A 15510-nucleotide genomic window follows, 5' to 3' on the forward strand; every position below is an offset into this window, starting at 1 on the left:
GTCTGATACCTTACAGTTAAAGCACCCCTTACCTGTGTGTGTCATGTTGAGCATGTGCTGAACTTGAGACCTTTTGCCCAGTCAGGGCTTGCTTCTTGGTACAGCTCTAAAGTAAAAAATAAAGAATTAGTATAGATATATATTAAAGGTGTGTGTGGGGAAACCCCAAACCCGTTACAACAAATGAAAATGAATCTAAAGACATAATAAAGCTAGCTAGCTATCCATGGTGTCTTCTTCACTGCAGACACACAGTACCTGAGCCTGAATGCTGATGTGAGTGACTGCTGATAGAAGAGCAAACACTTGCAGAAAAGCTTTCCTTGCCTAGTGTACAACATCCATTTCAGAGGCATCTCTTCAAGCTGCAGGTGACCTTCTGTTGGCCTGTTGATGTCAACAGATTTTTGCCATCCACTTCAAGCTTTAGAGCAAGTACTAACACACAGAGTGTGTTCATCTTTGAACCATTCACCTAAATGTCCTGTGGCAGTTATAAATTCTCCTTTTGCCATTCTTGCTGTTCCTCCCAACCCTTTCTGTTCCACTGTGGCTGCTTATCTCTGCAGCTACATTGTTTAAGCAGTTGATCTCCCTGAAAAATAATGTGATTTTTATTCAGATAGGGTTATTTTTCAGCTATCCCTCTCTGATTTGGTCCATTATCCATCTGTGACATGAAGACACACTCATTTTCAGAACAAAGGTATCAGTTTCCTAAACCAGTTAAGTAGCGCTACCTGATGTCAAACTATAACCAGAAAGCTGGATCATGCATTTTTCTTCTTAATACATACAACATCCCATGTTATTTACCTGCACTGTTGTCTGATAGTTTTGGATAAAAGATCTGGAATATAGAATCATTTAGGTTGGAAAAGACCTCTCTAACTTGATGTATATTGACACAGGGCCCAAGTTGTTCAAACCCCCTAGTCCTGCAGAAAGTTTGCTCTGGAAGAAAGAGGGATTGTAATCAATTTTGTTTAATTAAATCAACCTAAACTAATAGTCAGCTAATAAAATAGTGTTGGTCAGCTCATAAAACAGAAAGGAAGATTAAAAGAGTAGTTGCCATGAGCAGGTGGTAACTGTGTTTCCAAGTTAGCCCACGTTACTCTCTGGCACAGGCTCTCACAGAATACCTCATATTTGAGTTTGTATGAAAAAATGTTTATGAAACTTATAAAATATAGGGCTCATTTTAGAACCAATTTTCTATCTTACCTGCCAAGAGCAGTGGGGGTTGAGCCAGCACAAGGCGGATGCAGAGCTTTAGGCAGCTGTCCAGGCCTGGATTCCCTGTGCAGAGCTGTGGAATACATTTCTACCTTTGACTTTGGCCTTTCTTCTACAACTCTTGTAATTTAGGGGTTTCTTTTTCTTTCTTGTTGCTGTTTCAGAAAAGCCTTTGTAAACATTTTTTCAATGCCATTGATCTCCACCTGGCACTGTTGTGCAAAGGGAAAAACTTCCTGTGCTGCGCTGTGGATGCTCTTCAACTCTGGATGGCTCTTGAGGTAGTAATCCCTCTGGATTTGGTGCTTGGTGTTTCTGCTGACTCTGCAGTTCTTGCAGAAGGCATAAAGCATTCACCTAATTCTAACTGGGAAGGACTAAACTGGAATCTTTATTTGTTTCTCAGAGGAGAAGCAGAACTTAGTGGTTGGTAGTTGTTAATGGTGGAATAATGGAAGAAAATGTATTGCATAGCAGCTATTACATTATTATGTTAATAGTGCAAAACTGTGGTTCTGAGAATTTTGCTATGGCTTGCAGTTGGTTTGAATGCTCTGTAGTGAGGCAAAAGGCTTTCAGCACCAAACTTGTTGCACTCTCTTGTGACTTGCATCTCCTACCCATTTTCTGTGACCACTCATTCCCAGAAACCTCACGCAGGATGCACTTAGTTGCTCTTACGTTAAGTCTTCAAACCTGGTAAGGCACTGAAAATCTGAGTTAATTCCCTTCCAGAGGGAATTAACACATCTTTCAGAGTGCTGTCACATCAGTGCAGCTCTCTGGGATCCTGACTGCAATGAATATCTCAGTTAAAAGGGGGTGATGCATCAGGAGAACACTTGCTATGGTTGCTCATTAGAGCTAAGCCATGGTGGGAGTTTATGGGAACATCCCCTTGGATCCCGATCTGATTTGCCATGTCCTTGCCAGCTGAAAAGATTCTTCACATTGGCAGTCCTTTGAGGAGCTTGGGGCAAGTGCCTCTGAGACACAACTGCTGTAGGAAAAAGCAGTAAGATAGGCTTGGTGTCCATTCAGGGCAGTTTTCTGTTCATCACGTGTCCCATGCTTGCCCAGTATTATGAAAACGTCAGCTGGGAGTCACACCAGCAGCCAAGTCTCGATTTATTCCCCCAATGGACCAGAGGTTCCTCCAAAGCTGGAGGTGACACAGAAGAGCTGGAGCAATATTAAAATATCAGTCCTATAAAGAAATCTGTGGGGTTTAGTGAGTATTTGAGGGTCTAAAGAGACTCCCAGCCTCATCCAGATTAGCACTGGTGTAATTGCACCAGCATCCGCTGTCCCAGTGAAGATGAATAGGAGGACAGTAAATCAAGCCTGCTGCTGAGCTTTCTAGGCATATGTGCAAAACCACCCAGGACCCCAAGCTAACAAAAACCATATCCAAAGCAATTAGCTGATCTTGTTTGTTTGTTTTTAATGTGATGATTCTCGACACTAGTACAACAAACGCGCTCTTGTAAAATCTTGTAACAGTTGTTTGTAGTTAGTATCTTCAAGATGGTTTTATATGTGCAGATCATGACTAACGCATCACTCCCATGTGACCGTCATCCTCCAGTGCTGTGGGAAACTTTGGGTACTAAGACAATTATTTCCTCAGCTTTTTTAGCATATTTCCCTTTTACCCTTTTCTGCAAGAAAACTGACACTGATTTGCTCATAGACTGTGCTTCCCACATGAAAGTGTTTTGTGGTTCACAGACTTAAATAATTAGGTCTTCACAGACCTCAGACTGGTTTACAAAGGCAGTTGGAGTCAGCATCTCCAGTTTTATACTTGGAGATAGAAAAGTCTGCAGAGGGAAGGTAACCAGTCCAGCTCACAGGCTAAAGTGTACTCGGCTGTTCTGAACATTAGGAGATGCTGCTAGAGGGCTTGCCCTCACCTTGGTTGCTTCTCCTTGTCACAAACCTATGCACCAGCCACTGGGAGGGTGCTGGGTTCTTCTTCCCATGGCTCAACCAAAATGACAGCAGCTGCTCTCCCTCCTTCAGCCTGGGATCATTTTTTTCCCCATAGCTTGCAATTGATGCGGTGAGAACCATTATCCAGAAACCCCTCCAAACCAACCCCAAACCTCTTTTCCATTCAGCCAGAAGGGATTCCTGCAACCTGTTCTGTTTGGTAGGTTTTTCTGTGACTGTATTTCTTGGAAGCATCATGTCCAATAGTGGCACGGGACGCTTTTACAGGCTTATTTCAGCACTTAGAGCACAAGTGTGTGAGTCTGTGCCTGCAGGACTATTGTGGGTGGGAAGGGAGAAGTGTTGGCACAAGTGCGGACGAGCTGAGCAGGGAGAGCAAAGGCGCTTTCATTCCTTACCACATTTTGCTCCACAAGCTGAGTAAACGTTTTCTCTGCTGAAGCAGTGCTGTGCAGGCGAGGGTTTGACACATTCCCAGTGATAATTGCCTTGTCTCCCCCCCACAGGTTCATCTGGCCGCCAGCACGGCTCCTTTCCCAACCAGGACCGTAAGTGGGCAACATTGAACGTCATGGAAAAGCAGAGCCTAAGAGCAAAGAGGGATGCACTCCTGGGTGGGGGGCCATGGCAGCTTGGGATGCCCTTTGCTTATGGGGGGAAGCATATGGGAGGGGGTCTGTGAGTCTCTGCTTTTTGCCTCCGTTTCTCTCCACTATCTGGAAGGCAAGGAAAAGGGGAGCTGGAAATGCCCCCCCTCCTCTCAGGTTCAGGGAATTGCCCAGGCAGCACCTGATGAGCACCTGGGAAGGGCTATCCTGCTTCCACTTTCCTTGTTTTCCCTTGGGTCAGTGTCTGAGAGGGGACACCAAGCCCCACAGACCTTGGGTCTGTCCCACGGTGCCTGTTGTGCTCTCTCCTTGCAATTAAAACCCACCCCCCTGTTTTTCCTGACCTGCTCATGCTCCTCTTCAAGCTTTGGGGATGCTGTTGTTGAGAAGAGCCAGAAAGGGGGTCAGCTTCACGAGGTGAGTGCTGCAGAGCACTCAGAGGGAAGGTGGCTGCGACCCTGTTGCAATTGCAGGCTGCCTGTGAGGAGAGAGGTTCATCAGCCATCGTCATTCACAGCCTGGTGTCTCCTCATATCCGAGTGTTTCTGTGATGCTGGTGTTGTGTCTCTGAGCAACCTCCCCTGGGAAAACTCAAAAGGCTTTAAAAGTTGAAAGTGAATGGGAGCTTATTTACTGCCTGCTAGTGCATGAGCTGTATGTCTCCAAACTGATGGTAAAAGTGGCTTGCAAGTGCTCTGGTGCATGTGGAAAAGCTCAAGCGAGTTTTTAAATTCAACCATGTATCTCCAGTGATGGTAATCAATAAGAAGCAAGAATTTACATTGGTGTCTTTGTACCTGATAGCCATGTGCAGGTTTAGTGAAAGAGGAAAATCGTGGGACCTTTGGAGCAGCAGCAGCACATGTGCTGAGCAGACAAGTTACTCTGAAAGGCAAGCAGTGGTATGCAAGGGCATGAAGAGCTTACTGTGATCTGCATCTCCTTGCTGAACAAACACTCAACAGGAAAATGAGCATCCCATAGGCCAAAAGCTCTTATGAAGCCTTAAATTAGAATGAGCGTCTGTCTGCCCCACCCTCTATTGGAGACGTGCTTCATGTTCTAGCTGCAGTTCATGTCTGTGTGCTCTGCCTATGGATGTTGCAGACCATGCTTCTGATTCCTCATTAAAAACAGTTGTTCCGTATAGAATTGGTTGTTCATCCCAGCTGGAGTGGGCAATAGCCAAGCAAACAGAGTAGGCAACCTGGCAGGGCTGTGCAGTGCTGCATCCCTTGGGTGGGAGCCTGGAATTGAAGATGCCCAACACCTATTCCCAGCGCTCACTGCAGAGACCAGAGGGCATTCAGAGTGTGTAATGACTTCAGGTCCTTCCTTGAAATTCTTAGTTCTTATTGCATCAGGGAGAAAATCAATATCCAGATATAGAAGTCAGTCCCAGTCCTCTGGGAGAGCGTCCCTCAGTTCTTGTTTCTATCCCTTTTCTCTTTCATGTTCTCTTCCATGGTTGGCAATGCTGTTCCTTGGGCATGTCCTGGCACACAAATGCACTTCTTACCACACTGACCCTTGTAATGGAACCACCATACAGAGGAACTAAATAACATGTCCAAGGACATGTGGGAAAGTATTGTGTCAGCAGGAATTGCATCTGAATGTTCTGCAGTTCTTATTATCAGTTCCACCACAGGCCAGTCTGGTTTCTGGATTGTCTTTTTTGAGTGGTGATTTGTTACCTTTGTCTCTGTCCACTTTGCGCTTCAGTTTCTTCCTTGGTGGCTGTGCCCTTTTCAGTACCTGCCCTGTTCTGTGTCCATAGAGGGCAGGAGTAGCTCTGCCACCTGCACACCATGCACGGCCTTCAGAGGAGACAAGATAGTAGATTATGTTGTGGTTTCTTCTGTTCTCCTTTAAGGCTTCATCCATGCAAAATCTGTCTGATGCCTCTATTCTTCTGCTAACCTGACACTGGGGTTAGAGGATGTCAGCTGGGGCTTTTTGACTGTGCAAGGAATTTGCCTTATCAGCAATTTGGCTTAAGATTCCACTGATTGTCTTGTGTTTGAAGATGTTTCCTTCTATGGTTTGCTCTTAAATCATTTAACTTCCAAATGATGCTCTGATTTTTAGGATGTAGGCTCAACTCTTTGGAAATACGGAGCCAGGCAGCAATGCAGAGATGCATTGCTCCTCATAGGGTTGGGACTTGCTCTCTGAGGTCTGGGAGGGGAGATGACTGTTCAGAAATGAACAATGAAATGAAGGATTCCACAACTTCCCTGGGGACTAGAGAAAGAAAGACTGTGCAGTGTAGGGTGTACATAGCAGGAGGAAATATGCCACGTAAGTAGAAACAGGTAAGCTTAGGGCAGGAGCACTGTAAAATCAGCTCCTTCCCACTTCAGCGTTCATTAACTCTGATATAGGCATGGCCAAGATGGAATAACAGAGAGCTAACAGTGAGCTCTGGTTTAAGTTGCAATAGAGATCTGACTGGAGATGCTTTTCTTTCTTTTCAAACTTAAAGAAGTGGAAAATTCTAATGCAAGTGCATGGATTACTTGAATTTTGTCTTGGGCTTTTTCTGCCCCTTAGTGACCTGCATCCCAATACCTTGGGAATATAATTCCAGGCATCCATCCCACTGTCTTGGGCAAGGTGGGAAGGTTTAGGTACTGTGTTACGTTTAGGTACTGGAAGTGCTTTAGAAGCATGAGTTGCTGCTTTGCTTATAGAAGCTATAGGAAATCTGTTTTCTGTTCCTTGTAGGCTCATAAGTGCTACAGCAGTGAGAGCTCTGCAGAGGCTTCTGGCCACACTCAGGCACTTTCGACCCTACCTGAGGTGGGTGTCTCTGCCTGGTCCTTCCTATTGGCTGTTCCTAAGCATTCAGCCCATCAGAAAATTCAGTTTCAGGGACTAAAGTGGAATTTAAACTATCTGAATATAGTTCTTTGTGTCAAATCAAATGATTTGTTAAAGTGAGGCCAGATTTGTGGAGAGAATCAATCTTCTTTATTAGATCAACTGATGTGGAAAAAGTAGATGAACTTTCAGACAGATTAACCCTTCTCCTGGCTGGTGTTTGGATTACAAGAGCAAGGGATCTGCTTGCCAGGGGGAGGCTGGACTGCAGCATATGCCACTACACCAACTATTCCTCAGTGGTCTTCCTCTGAACTCAGACATGCTTGTACACTTTTTGGGGGGCAAAGTCTTGTCTCTCCCTCAGTGTTTGGACACTAGATGTTACTACACAACAAATAATGGGCTCTGCTCTGCAGCTGACTCATTGTGCAAGTCTGGGGCTAATTACTGAATCCCTCTGTGCCTCAATTTCCATCTGTAAAATGTCACAGATGCCCACCATTCATAAATGGCTTTCAGATTTCCAGATGAGGTGCTGTGTAAGTGTAGAATAGCGTTAGTTTATGCATATTGTGCTAGAGTGTAATATAAACCACATGCAACAGAAGAGCCTCACAGATGTGTGTCTTTCAACTGCAAAAGGCAATGCCTGGGTTGATGATTTAGCATAGCACTAATTGGGCTAAAATAGGAGATTGCTTTTGTACTGATGCAATTGTCACCATTCAAGTCCTCATTTACCAACAGTTTTTTTTGGAGATAGCCCAGTTATTTCCTTATTGAGGAAAAGTGTAGTGCCTTCGGTTTTGAAGCACAGCAATTTACAGCAAACGTCGATGTTTTTATAGCATCCTCATGCTGGCTGTCCTCACGCTTCTGGAAGGGGACTGCTCCTTTGTTTATGTTGAATGTGCATCTTGCTTGGCCTGTAGCTGCACTTAGCACTATTTTTTGCTGCCTACAACCTTTTGGGCATATCCTAATCTCAAAGTAGAGGCATTTGAGTAGTTTCCATTGCCGTTACTGGCTGTTGCATCTGCAAGAATCCTCATTTATTGATAAGAAAGCTGTTCCTGTGGGTGGCTGTGAGCTAGTGAGTGCCTGGCAGCTGCTCAGCATTAAGTCAGTTCTCAAAGTTAAAAGGATTTGTGGGTTGTGATGGTTTGGGTTTGGGCAATTAGCTTCGATAAAGTGCTTGAGGGTGTCTTCTAGGCACTTCTCATGGAGAAAGATGAACTTAAACAGTTAAGAGATTTGATTTGGTGAACTGCCCTTAAATATCCTGATTGTGCTGTTGGGGCTAAACTCTCGGTAGGAAAACAAGGAGCTGCTTTGACTGCAGGAGAACTATGGTTGTTCCTTCCAGTTGCAATCTGGCTCTGTTCTGGTTTGAAAGTGCCAACATCTCCCTATTGCCAGCATCATTGTGTGGCAGCAGGAAACAGTGACTGTACATTGAGCTGTGTTATTTTAAAGCCCTGGTCTGAGCTTATCTGCCAGTGTATTGTTGCCTGGAGCAATTAGTGTTGCCGAGCTGTTGTGAGAAGAAGGTGTGGGGTCTCTCTGGAGATACCCAGTTCGTTCTTGGTGTATTGCAAATTGTGCCATTCTGCCTTTGTCCAGGTTGGACTTCCAGGCTGTTCTCCCCATTCCTCACCAGTGCTTAGAGGGAGGGTCAAAATTCAGTGTCAAATTCTCCACAGCTGTAGGAGTAACATAATATTGAGGCTGAGTGCATGGGGTGACAGGCATGGGAGAGAAGATTGGCTGACATCCAGCCTTACCCAATGCTTGCCATGTTCCAGGAGAAATCTCCCTGGATGCTGGATCTTCATTCATGGATCTAAACTTCCCATTAAGGCATTTTCAAGGAACGCTTCAATGTGGAGGCAGCTAGAATCTTAAAATGAATCTCCTCAAACTACTGCCAGCATGATGTCTCTTAGGGGATGTTTTATAATATGGTGCTCAATGTTGTGTAGATATCAAACCAGAGGAAGTACCAGTAGGCAAATTGTGAATATGGGCTCCGTCCCATCAGAAAGTAAATAGATCCCCAAATCTGGGAGGCTTTTGGGGAGTTTTGGGTTCAAATACCAAGATGTGGGAATTCTGGAGAGCATTTTTATTCTGGATATCCTTTGATGTTTTCATTCTAAAGCAAGTTAGAGTAGCCTGGTATAGCTAATTTGAAGAGTTACAAACCTGAAACTGGAAAGTGCTTGCCTAACCCCAAGTGGGTATTTCCTTTACTAATGTTTCTTCACCCAGAAGTTTACAAGGAAACAACAAAACCAAAACAAAAGGTCCTTGTGCTATCCACTAATCTGATGCAAATGTTACCTTGTTCTTCACATTATGGGGACCAGATGATATGAGGGGTTTGCTGGGTCTCCTGGCTCCCCAGTGTCTCAAAGAACAAAATCCAGCTGCAGAGAAATAAGGAAGAGATTTCTCTTTCTGTTGGCTCAGATCTGTGAGTACCATTGCAGAGCTCCGGACCTAGATATAGCCAGCAAAGGGTGAATTTAGATAGAGCCAGCAAAGGGTAATTAGACAGAGAAATGGTCCTCAAGAGACTATCTTGTACCTTTTCACTTGAACCATTTCACTCCAGCTCCCAAGTGCTGAGTGATAGTTATTTGCCTTGTGCAGAGACATAGGGTGTTGAACACGGGCTATGGGGGGGTCATGCAGACCCCCAAGGAGGAGTGAAGAATGGACAAACCAGGGTGAGTTGAACCTGAAATTTTGACGTGGGAAATTAAAGCTTTGCAAAAGCACTTCTGGTAATACTAATAGTAGTAGTAGTAGTAGTAGTAATAATAATCAGAGTGTATTTGCTGTGGAAAGCATGGGTGTTGTAGAAAGCATGGGCAAACATAGTATTTTGGTGTTCAGGGAGACAAATTCTTCTGAATTCAGACATTCCTTTTCAGTTGCTGAAACAATTGTTTTCCATATTGTTTTTTTCAGCTAATTTTTGTCTTGGCTAACGGCAGCTAGTGCTAAATGTTCTGCATGAGGAACCACTAATGCTTGACTGAGCATCCTCAATGTAATATGTTTATGGATTACAGGGTCTGTGCAGAGAGGGAGGCATCTAATCCTAGAGGTGTCTTGCAGCCTTGTAGGCTGAAGTGTAATAAAACTCAATGCAGGGATAGAATTTAATGTCAGAAATCCAAACTGGAAACAAGATGCATATTTTCTATACAATGGTTAACTTTGGATGCAGTTCACTAAAGAAATCTGGGTTGTCTGGGTCTGGAGTGTCTTTCTGAAAGACATATTCCAGTTAAGCACACGTTGTTTGGCTCAGGACTGTGAGAGATTCTCTGACCTGTAATACACAGGTGCAGAACCAGTATTATAAGACTCCCTCCAGACTTTATGGTGAGCTTCAATTTGCATGTTTCCTTTTGTCTTGTCTGCTTCCTTATTTCATGTTACATTATGCCGTATTTTGACTGCATTTTTCCCCTGATTGCTTCTCCCAGCAGGGGAAAACAGTCTCTTCTGGAAGGGATGTGAGACCATTTCAAGTCAAGATGAAGTTTCAAGCATTGCAGGCTTCCCATCCTGGGACTGGGGTCAGGTCCCATTGAGTATCACTCCATGTCATAGATCAGGAAGTGATAGTCTGGTTCAGTGATGGTGGGTATCAGACACTGGATTTCGGCAAAGTGAGGACTGAACCAGCTGTAGGTGGGCTCTGTGCCCTCAGCTTCCTTGGCAAGAAGGCATGTAGGCTCCGTCCTTTTAATCTGGGGACTCATAAACTAGCTTGCATATAGCCTTATCTTGCTGTGAGCAGTTTGTATACACTTATTGTGTCTTTATTTTCTGTCTTTTGATTTTCTTCAGTGTGCTGTACTACCATGCAGCGATGTAATGGTGAAACAGGAGAGTGAAGGGCTCCCAGGATGGGTGTTTTAAGTATCAGAAGTACTAGGCACCCACAGTACCACCAGCATCACTTGGGAGCACTGCATTCAGCAGCTCTGTAATCAGCAAGGCTTTAACAAACTCATGCTGGATAGACAAAACCTTTATTATCAGAGTCCTTTCAGTGTTCAGGCAACCGTGCTGGGCTATGTTAGTAAAATGCCCTCAATGTTGTCCAAAAATAATGGATAAGAATGTTTCTAGGAGAAAGTGTCTCTTCAAAATCCAGCCATTCTCTGTTAACCCTTACTCTGACAGATAAAGATAGATTGAACGTGGATCTCACAACTCATGGTTGCCCGTGAATAAAATGATCATGATCTAATTCCATATGTTAACAGAGCACAGGCCTAACCAGCAAAATAGATTGTTGGCACTGGGAAAGAGTACAAATCCCCAGGCTGAGAGCAATTATGTATAAAATTAGTTAGTGGTGTGGGAGTGTGCATGTGTGAAATCTTAAATAAAACAATGTGAGTGATGCGAGCTGCTGAAGAATAGACCTGGGTGAATAAGTGAGGGGTTTGGGCTTCATTTGCCAAACCAAAGAATTGGAAAGAAAAATGAGTCGGGAGAAACTGAAATGGAAATTTTTAAGGTTTTGACACAATGTAATAACTAAAATATGGCTTTGGGTCAACCCCAGTTATTTCATTTGACCCAAAATGAACTGCTTAGTTCCACTTGAGACAATTTACTTCATTTCATTTCTAATTTAGGTGAGGTTTGAAAGAAGAGCTATTTCAAAACTGAAAGACAGAAATATGTCATTAAATAACAATGAAAATCATTGAAAACAAAACATCTAGAGAAAATATTGCAAAATCTTAAACATTGCACCCATTTCTTTTCACTTGAAGCTATGGACCAGATTTTATGTGGGTTCCTGAATAGTAGCTGGTACTCCAAAAGTGCATTTTATGGTAAGCTTCCTTTTCACTCAGTTTTGCTGAGGTTTTTTGTTACAGACACTTCAAAAGCACAGACTATCATGATAACAAAAAATATTTATTGCTCATTCAAAAAAAAAAAAACAATACCAACTTCTTTTTGCTGTTTAAGAAGGTAGAAGAAAGTAGACATGAAAATGAAGTATGCATATCTTGCAGGAGGGAAAAGATCAGATGGCAGTTCTCATAAGAAAGGAAATTTGAGCTGCTATCTGAAGATAGCCAGTAAAGTTAAGGGTAAGGGTTATTCTAATAGAGATATAAGAGAAACAGATCACAAATAGAGACATTTTGGCAGTGAACAGGGTCTCCTAGCAGAGATGGTGAATTATCTGTAATGATAGTAAAAGGAGAGAAATATTCTCTAGGTGTTCTGTTTCATATCGATAGGCCACCTAATAACTCACAATTTACAGGTGAAAATAAAACTTTCTATCCTGTAAAATCTGATGTGGAAACTGTGGGAGAAAGCAAACCCACTGGTCAGTGAGACTGAACTTCTCTGAGCCTCCAGTTCCTTATCTGTAAGATACTTGAATTACGTTCTTGGTCATGCTAAGCAGAAATATTGTGGGGCTGTGTCAGTGCTGGTTTTGAACTTGGGATTCAAGGAACTGTGTGTTGAGAGTGAGTCGCCTATGGTTTGCAGTGGTAGTTTGAGTCAGAAAGGGGGCAAAAAAGGAAGATGGTGTCACTTCCTCCTGCCTTTCCCAATGGGGAGACGCAGCCTTGCTCAGCAGTCCCTGTGCCCTGGGAGCAGAAGGAACGTGCTGTGTCAATACAGGCTTTTGGTTGGTGTCCTCTGCACGTAGGTTAGAGCATGCAATGTTTGCAATTTAGCAAGAACACAGATTTCCGCTTCAGCTGAACACACTGAAATTTGGGGAGAGGAAGAGCCTATTGAGCTTTACTGTTTTCAGCTGGGTGCCTTGGACCATCCCAGCATCGCTGCTCTGATTGACCCTGGCCTTCTGGCGCCCTATACATACAACAAGTAAATATTGTGGCAGTGAACAGACTCCTAGAGCTGAGTCCAGTGATCCTATGCAACCAAAACTGAGAGCTTCTCATTGCAGGGATACAGTTCCTGGTCCAGCTTACTGGGACCTGAGCCGTGGCCATGGCATACGAAGTGCCGGTGGGAGCCCTTCCCTCCTGCTGCTCTCCAGGCCTTTGATTCCTGTTTGCTCTTCAGAGCAGAGGCTACTGGGCAGCACAAGTGTTCTTCCTCCCCATGGTTACTGTCAGCCTTTCACATGCTCAAACCCTGCTCCAGAGCTACAGACATGACTGATTCTAAACAAGTACAATTAATATCTCTAGCCAACATCTGACTCTCATTAGAGGAAGTGTTGAAAAAACAGATCCCAGGTTGGCTGTGATTTATGGCTTGGGCCTGCTATCCTTCACAAGCACTGGCGAAAGCTTTTGCGAAGGGCCAGAACATAAACTACTTAGGGAAACTCAGTATCCATGTAAAAAGGCTGGAAGGGTCAAATCAGACAAATTAAAGAGGGGTGGAGATGCAAGCCCAGGCTTGCTGTCCCCTACTGAGGGCCACCTAGGTAGGCACAAGATATCCGTGTTCCTATTTCTGCTGTGGAATTTGACTTGAAATTTCTTCTGAAAGTATTGCTGGTTTTTAGCTGTCAAAACCATGTGTATGTGTGTGGCAGTAAGTGGATAGAGGGGTCAGTGGTCTGGTGGTTTGTCTCCCAAGGGTCCAAATACAACATCTCGGGCACTCACTAAGTTGACAGTAGAAGTTAGATGTGCTTCCTACTTCCCTTGATTGTTTTGAGCTTCTCCTTGCAAAGGAACATGGTTGCCTGGACTAATTTAGCTGACTTCATCCATGCTCTTTCAGATTTGTTCAGAATGCTCTGAACTTGTCCTGGAGAAAAGTGTCCTCTAATTGAGGGAAGCTTGGACTCCTGCTTCCTTTGGAAGACAAGGTATTCTTCAAACTGGACCTACTCAGGTTGTGTATTGATGTGTAAGACAGTGTGCCCATAACAGTGTGGTGTGAGACCTGCTTGGAGTAGCCCTGATTGTGTCACTGCTCTCACAGAGTTAAAGCTATTGTGTTGTGTTTCATGGAGCTGCTGTTGTGTTCCCAGTGCTCTAAATGTGGGCTGTTGGCATGGCTTGAGGCAGCTCTGGTTTGTTCCCCCAGCCCTGGGGATAACGGAGTTTGTCCTCTTTGTGCATGTCCATTTCTGAAAAGTACAATGAAAGTAGTGGAATTTACTAGATGGAGAGGGACGAACTGCTAGGCAGGTTGTGCCACAATCAGGCACGCTTACATATTTCTGTCTATATAACACTAGGTCAGTCATTTTTCATCATCTAACCTTTGGTCCTTTACAGAAGAAACATTACCCTAACAACGGATGAAAGGACAGTGAGACTTGGATAAGGAAAGTGCATTGTTTAGTGTCCCAGGCAGGTTGAAGCATGAGCTGCAAATGCAGTTCTCATGTCCCAAAGCCTGACTGTGTGCTACGCCCCATTGCACTGCAAGGTTGAAGTTTCTTGTAATGGCAGAATATGGTCTTGAAAAAACTGGCTGCAAAGATTTTGTTTAAACAAATAAAACAAAGCGTTTAAACAAAGGCTTTGTGATTCCAGAATTCTCTCCCCTTTCATATGTTATAAACCACCTCCTCCACCTCCCGTCTGAAATATGAATTTTGGAGTCATCCATCAAGAAAAAGACAGACAGAGCCTTGATCCCTTGACTTCAGTGGAACTGTGCAATTTATATCTACTGAGCATCTGGCTGCAGGGAAACCAAAAGCCCTTTTAATATTCTGCAGAGACTCTGGGTATACAAATGAGCGTGGGCTGTCAGAACTGAGAAATGGGGCAGAGATGCCAAGAGGTTTCTTTGCTGTTTTGCACAAAACTCTGACCTGTGGCCCCGTGGTGATGTTGGCTTGGGGCTGGGGTTTTTTTACTACCCTCAGTGCCACTGCAGTAACTGTGCTGGAATCGTTAGAGCCCCATTGGTATAAAGCCATTATCACACCTTGCTTGTTATCTCAAGTCAAGTGAGGACTCTGAGGGCTTTCATCCTTGAGCAGCTGAAGTGTGCAGCTATTTAATGGTGAAGTTATGCAAATGCTGCAATGTGGGAATGCCAGACTAGCAAGGCACCTGAAGTCAGGCGTTCATCACTGGTACTCACTGCTTGTAGGAGTAGATCCAGAGTGGAAGCTGCAGGCTTAGAGCCAAGTGCAAAGCTGCAACGTTGGAGGCACTGGCTCAGCCTTTACTCAAAGAGGGGTCATAGGTGGCAGCCTTTGGATCAGGGTTAAGTGGGTCACAGAGTACATGGCTTGTTATTTTACAGCACATGGAGTCCACCACATCTCTGATATGATAGATTTTTCTTTCCCTGCAGTTGCATTGCTTTACCTGTACAGCTGGAGAGGGGGGAATAGGAGGGTGGGAAGGGAGAGGTGTGCTAGGACAGTAACATCATGGAGACAGACTGGATGTCACGCAATATGCTGGTACAGTCTCATGTTCATTATCTCAATTATTTGTCCTCCCTGCTGGAATATTTCTGAAACAAATCCTACCATGTGTTTTGAGGTTGGACTTCATAGAGTGAAATCACAACTCCTTTCTTGGAATTTAGCTGCAAAAATACAAATCTGCCAACTAGAAATATAAGGGAAATAAACTGTGGTTCTGTGTAGCAACAAATGATGGATTTCTGCAGATATGGGAAGTGTCTGCTCTGGAGTTCCAGATCAGAGAATATGTGTGTTTGTCCCAGTGTTCTATTCGTTGCATGTGGGATAATGATGTGAGATTCTCAAGCCTGTTTAATAAACTGGTTTCACCCTGATCAGAAAATTCAGCTTCACAGTTTCAGGTCTTGAAACCTCCAGCCATCAGGATTAGATACTATTTAGTAGGCAGGGAAGATATTTATTGGCTTGGTTTGTCACCACCATTCTGAGGCTTTT

At 44.0% G+C, this 15510-nt stretch overlaps 1 protein-coding gene across 19 annotated transcripts in view; it reads left to right on the top strand.

Annotated features, from left to right (window-relative positions):
* COL26A1 (collagen type XXVI alpha 1 chain) overlaps positions 1-15510 on the top strand; it is a 208518-nt gene that overhangs the window by 148081 nt on the left and 44927 nt on the right. For 14 of the 19 annotated variants that reach the window (XM_034068817.1, XM_034068814.1, XM_034068818.1 and 11 more), the window contains one exon: positions 3702-3743. The exons of the other annotated variants lie outside the window; for them this stretch is intronic. In XM_034068817.1, the coding sequence (XP_033924708.1) occupies positions 3702-3743 (42 nt within the window). The remainder of the gene's footprint in view (positions 1-3701; positions 3744-15510) is intronic. 19 annotated transcript variants of the gene reach the window in all.

This window comes from Melopsittacus undulatus, chromosome 13 (assembly GCF_012275295.1).
Source record: "Melopsittacus undulatus isolate bMelUnd1 chromosome 13, bMelUnd1.mat.Z, whole genome shotgun sequence".
Classification (NCBI taxonomy): domain Eukaryota; kingdom Metazoa; phylum Chordata; class Aves; order Psittaciformes; family Psittaculidae; genus Melopsittacus; species Melopsittacus undulatus.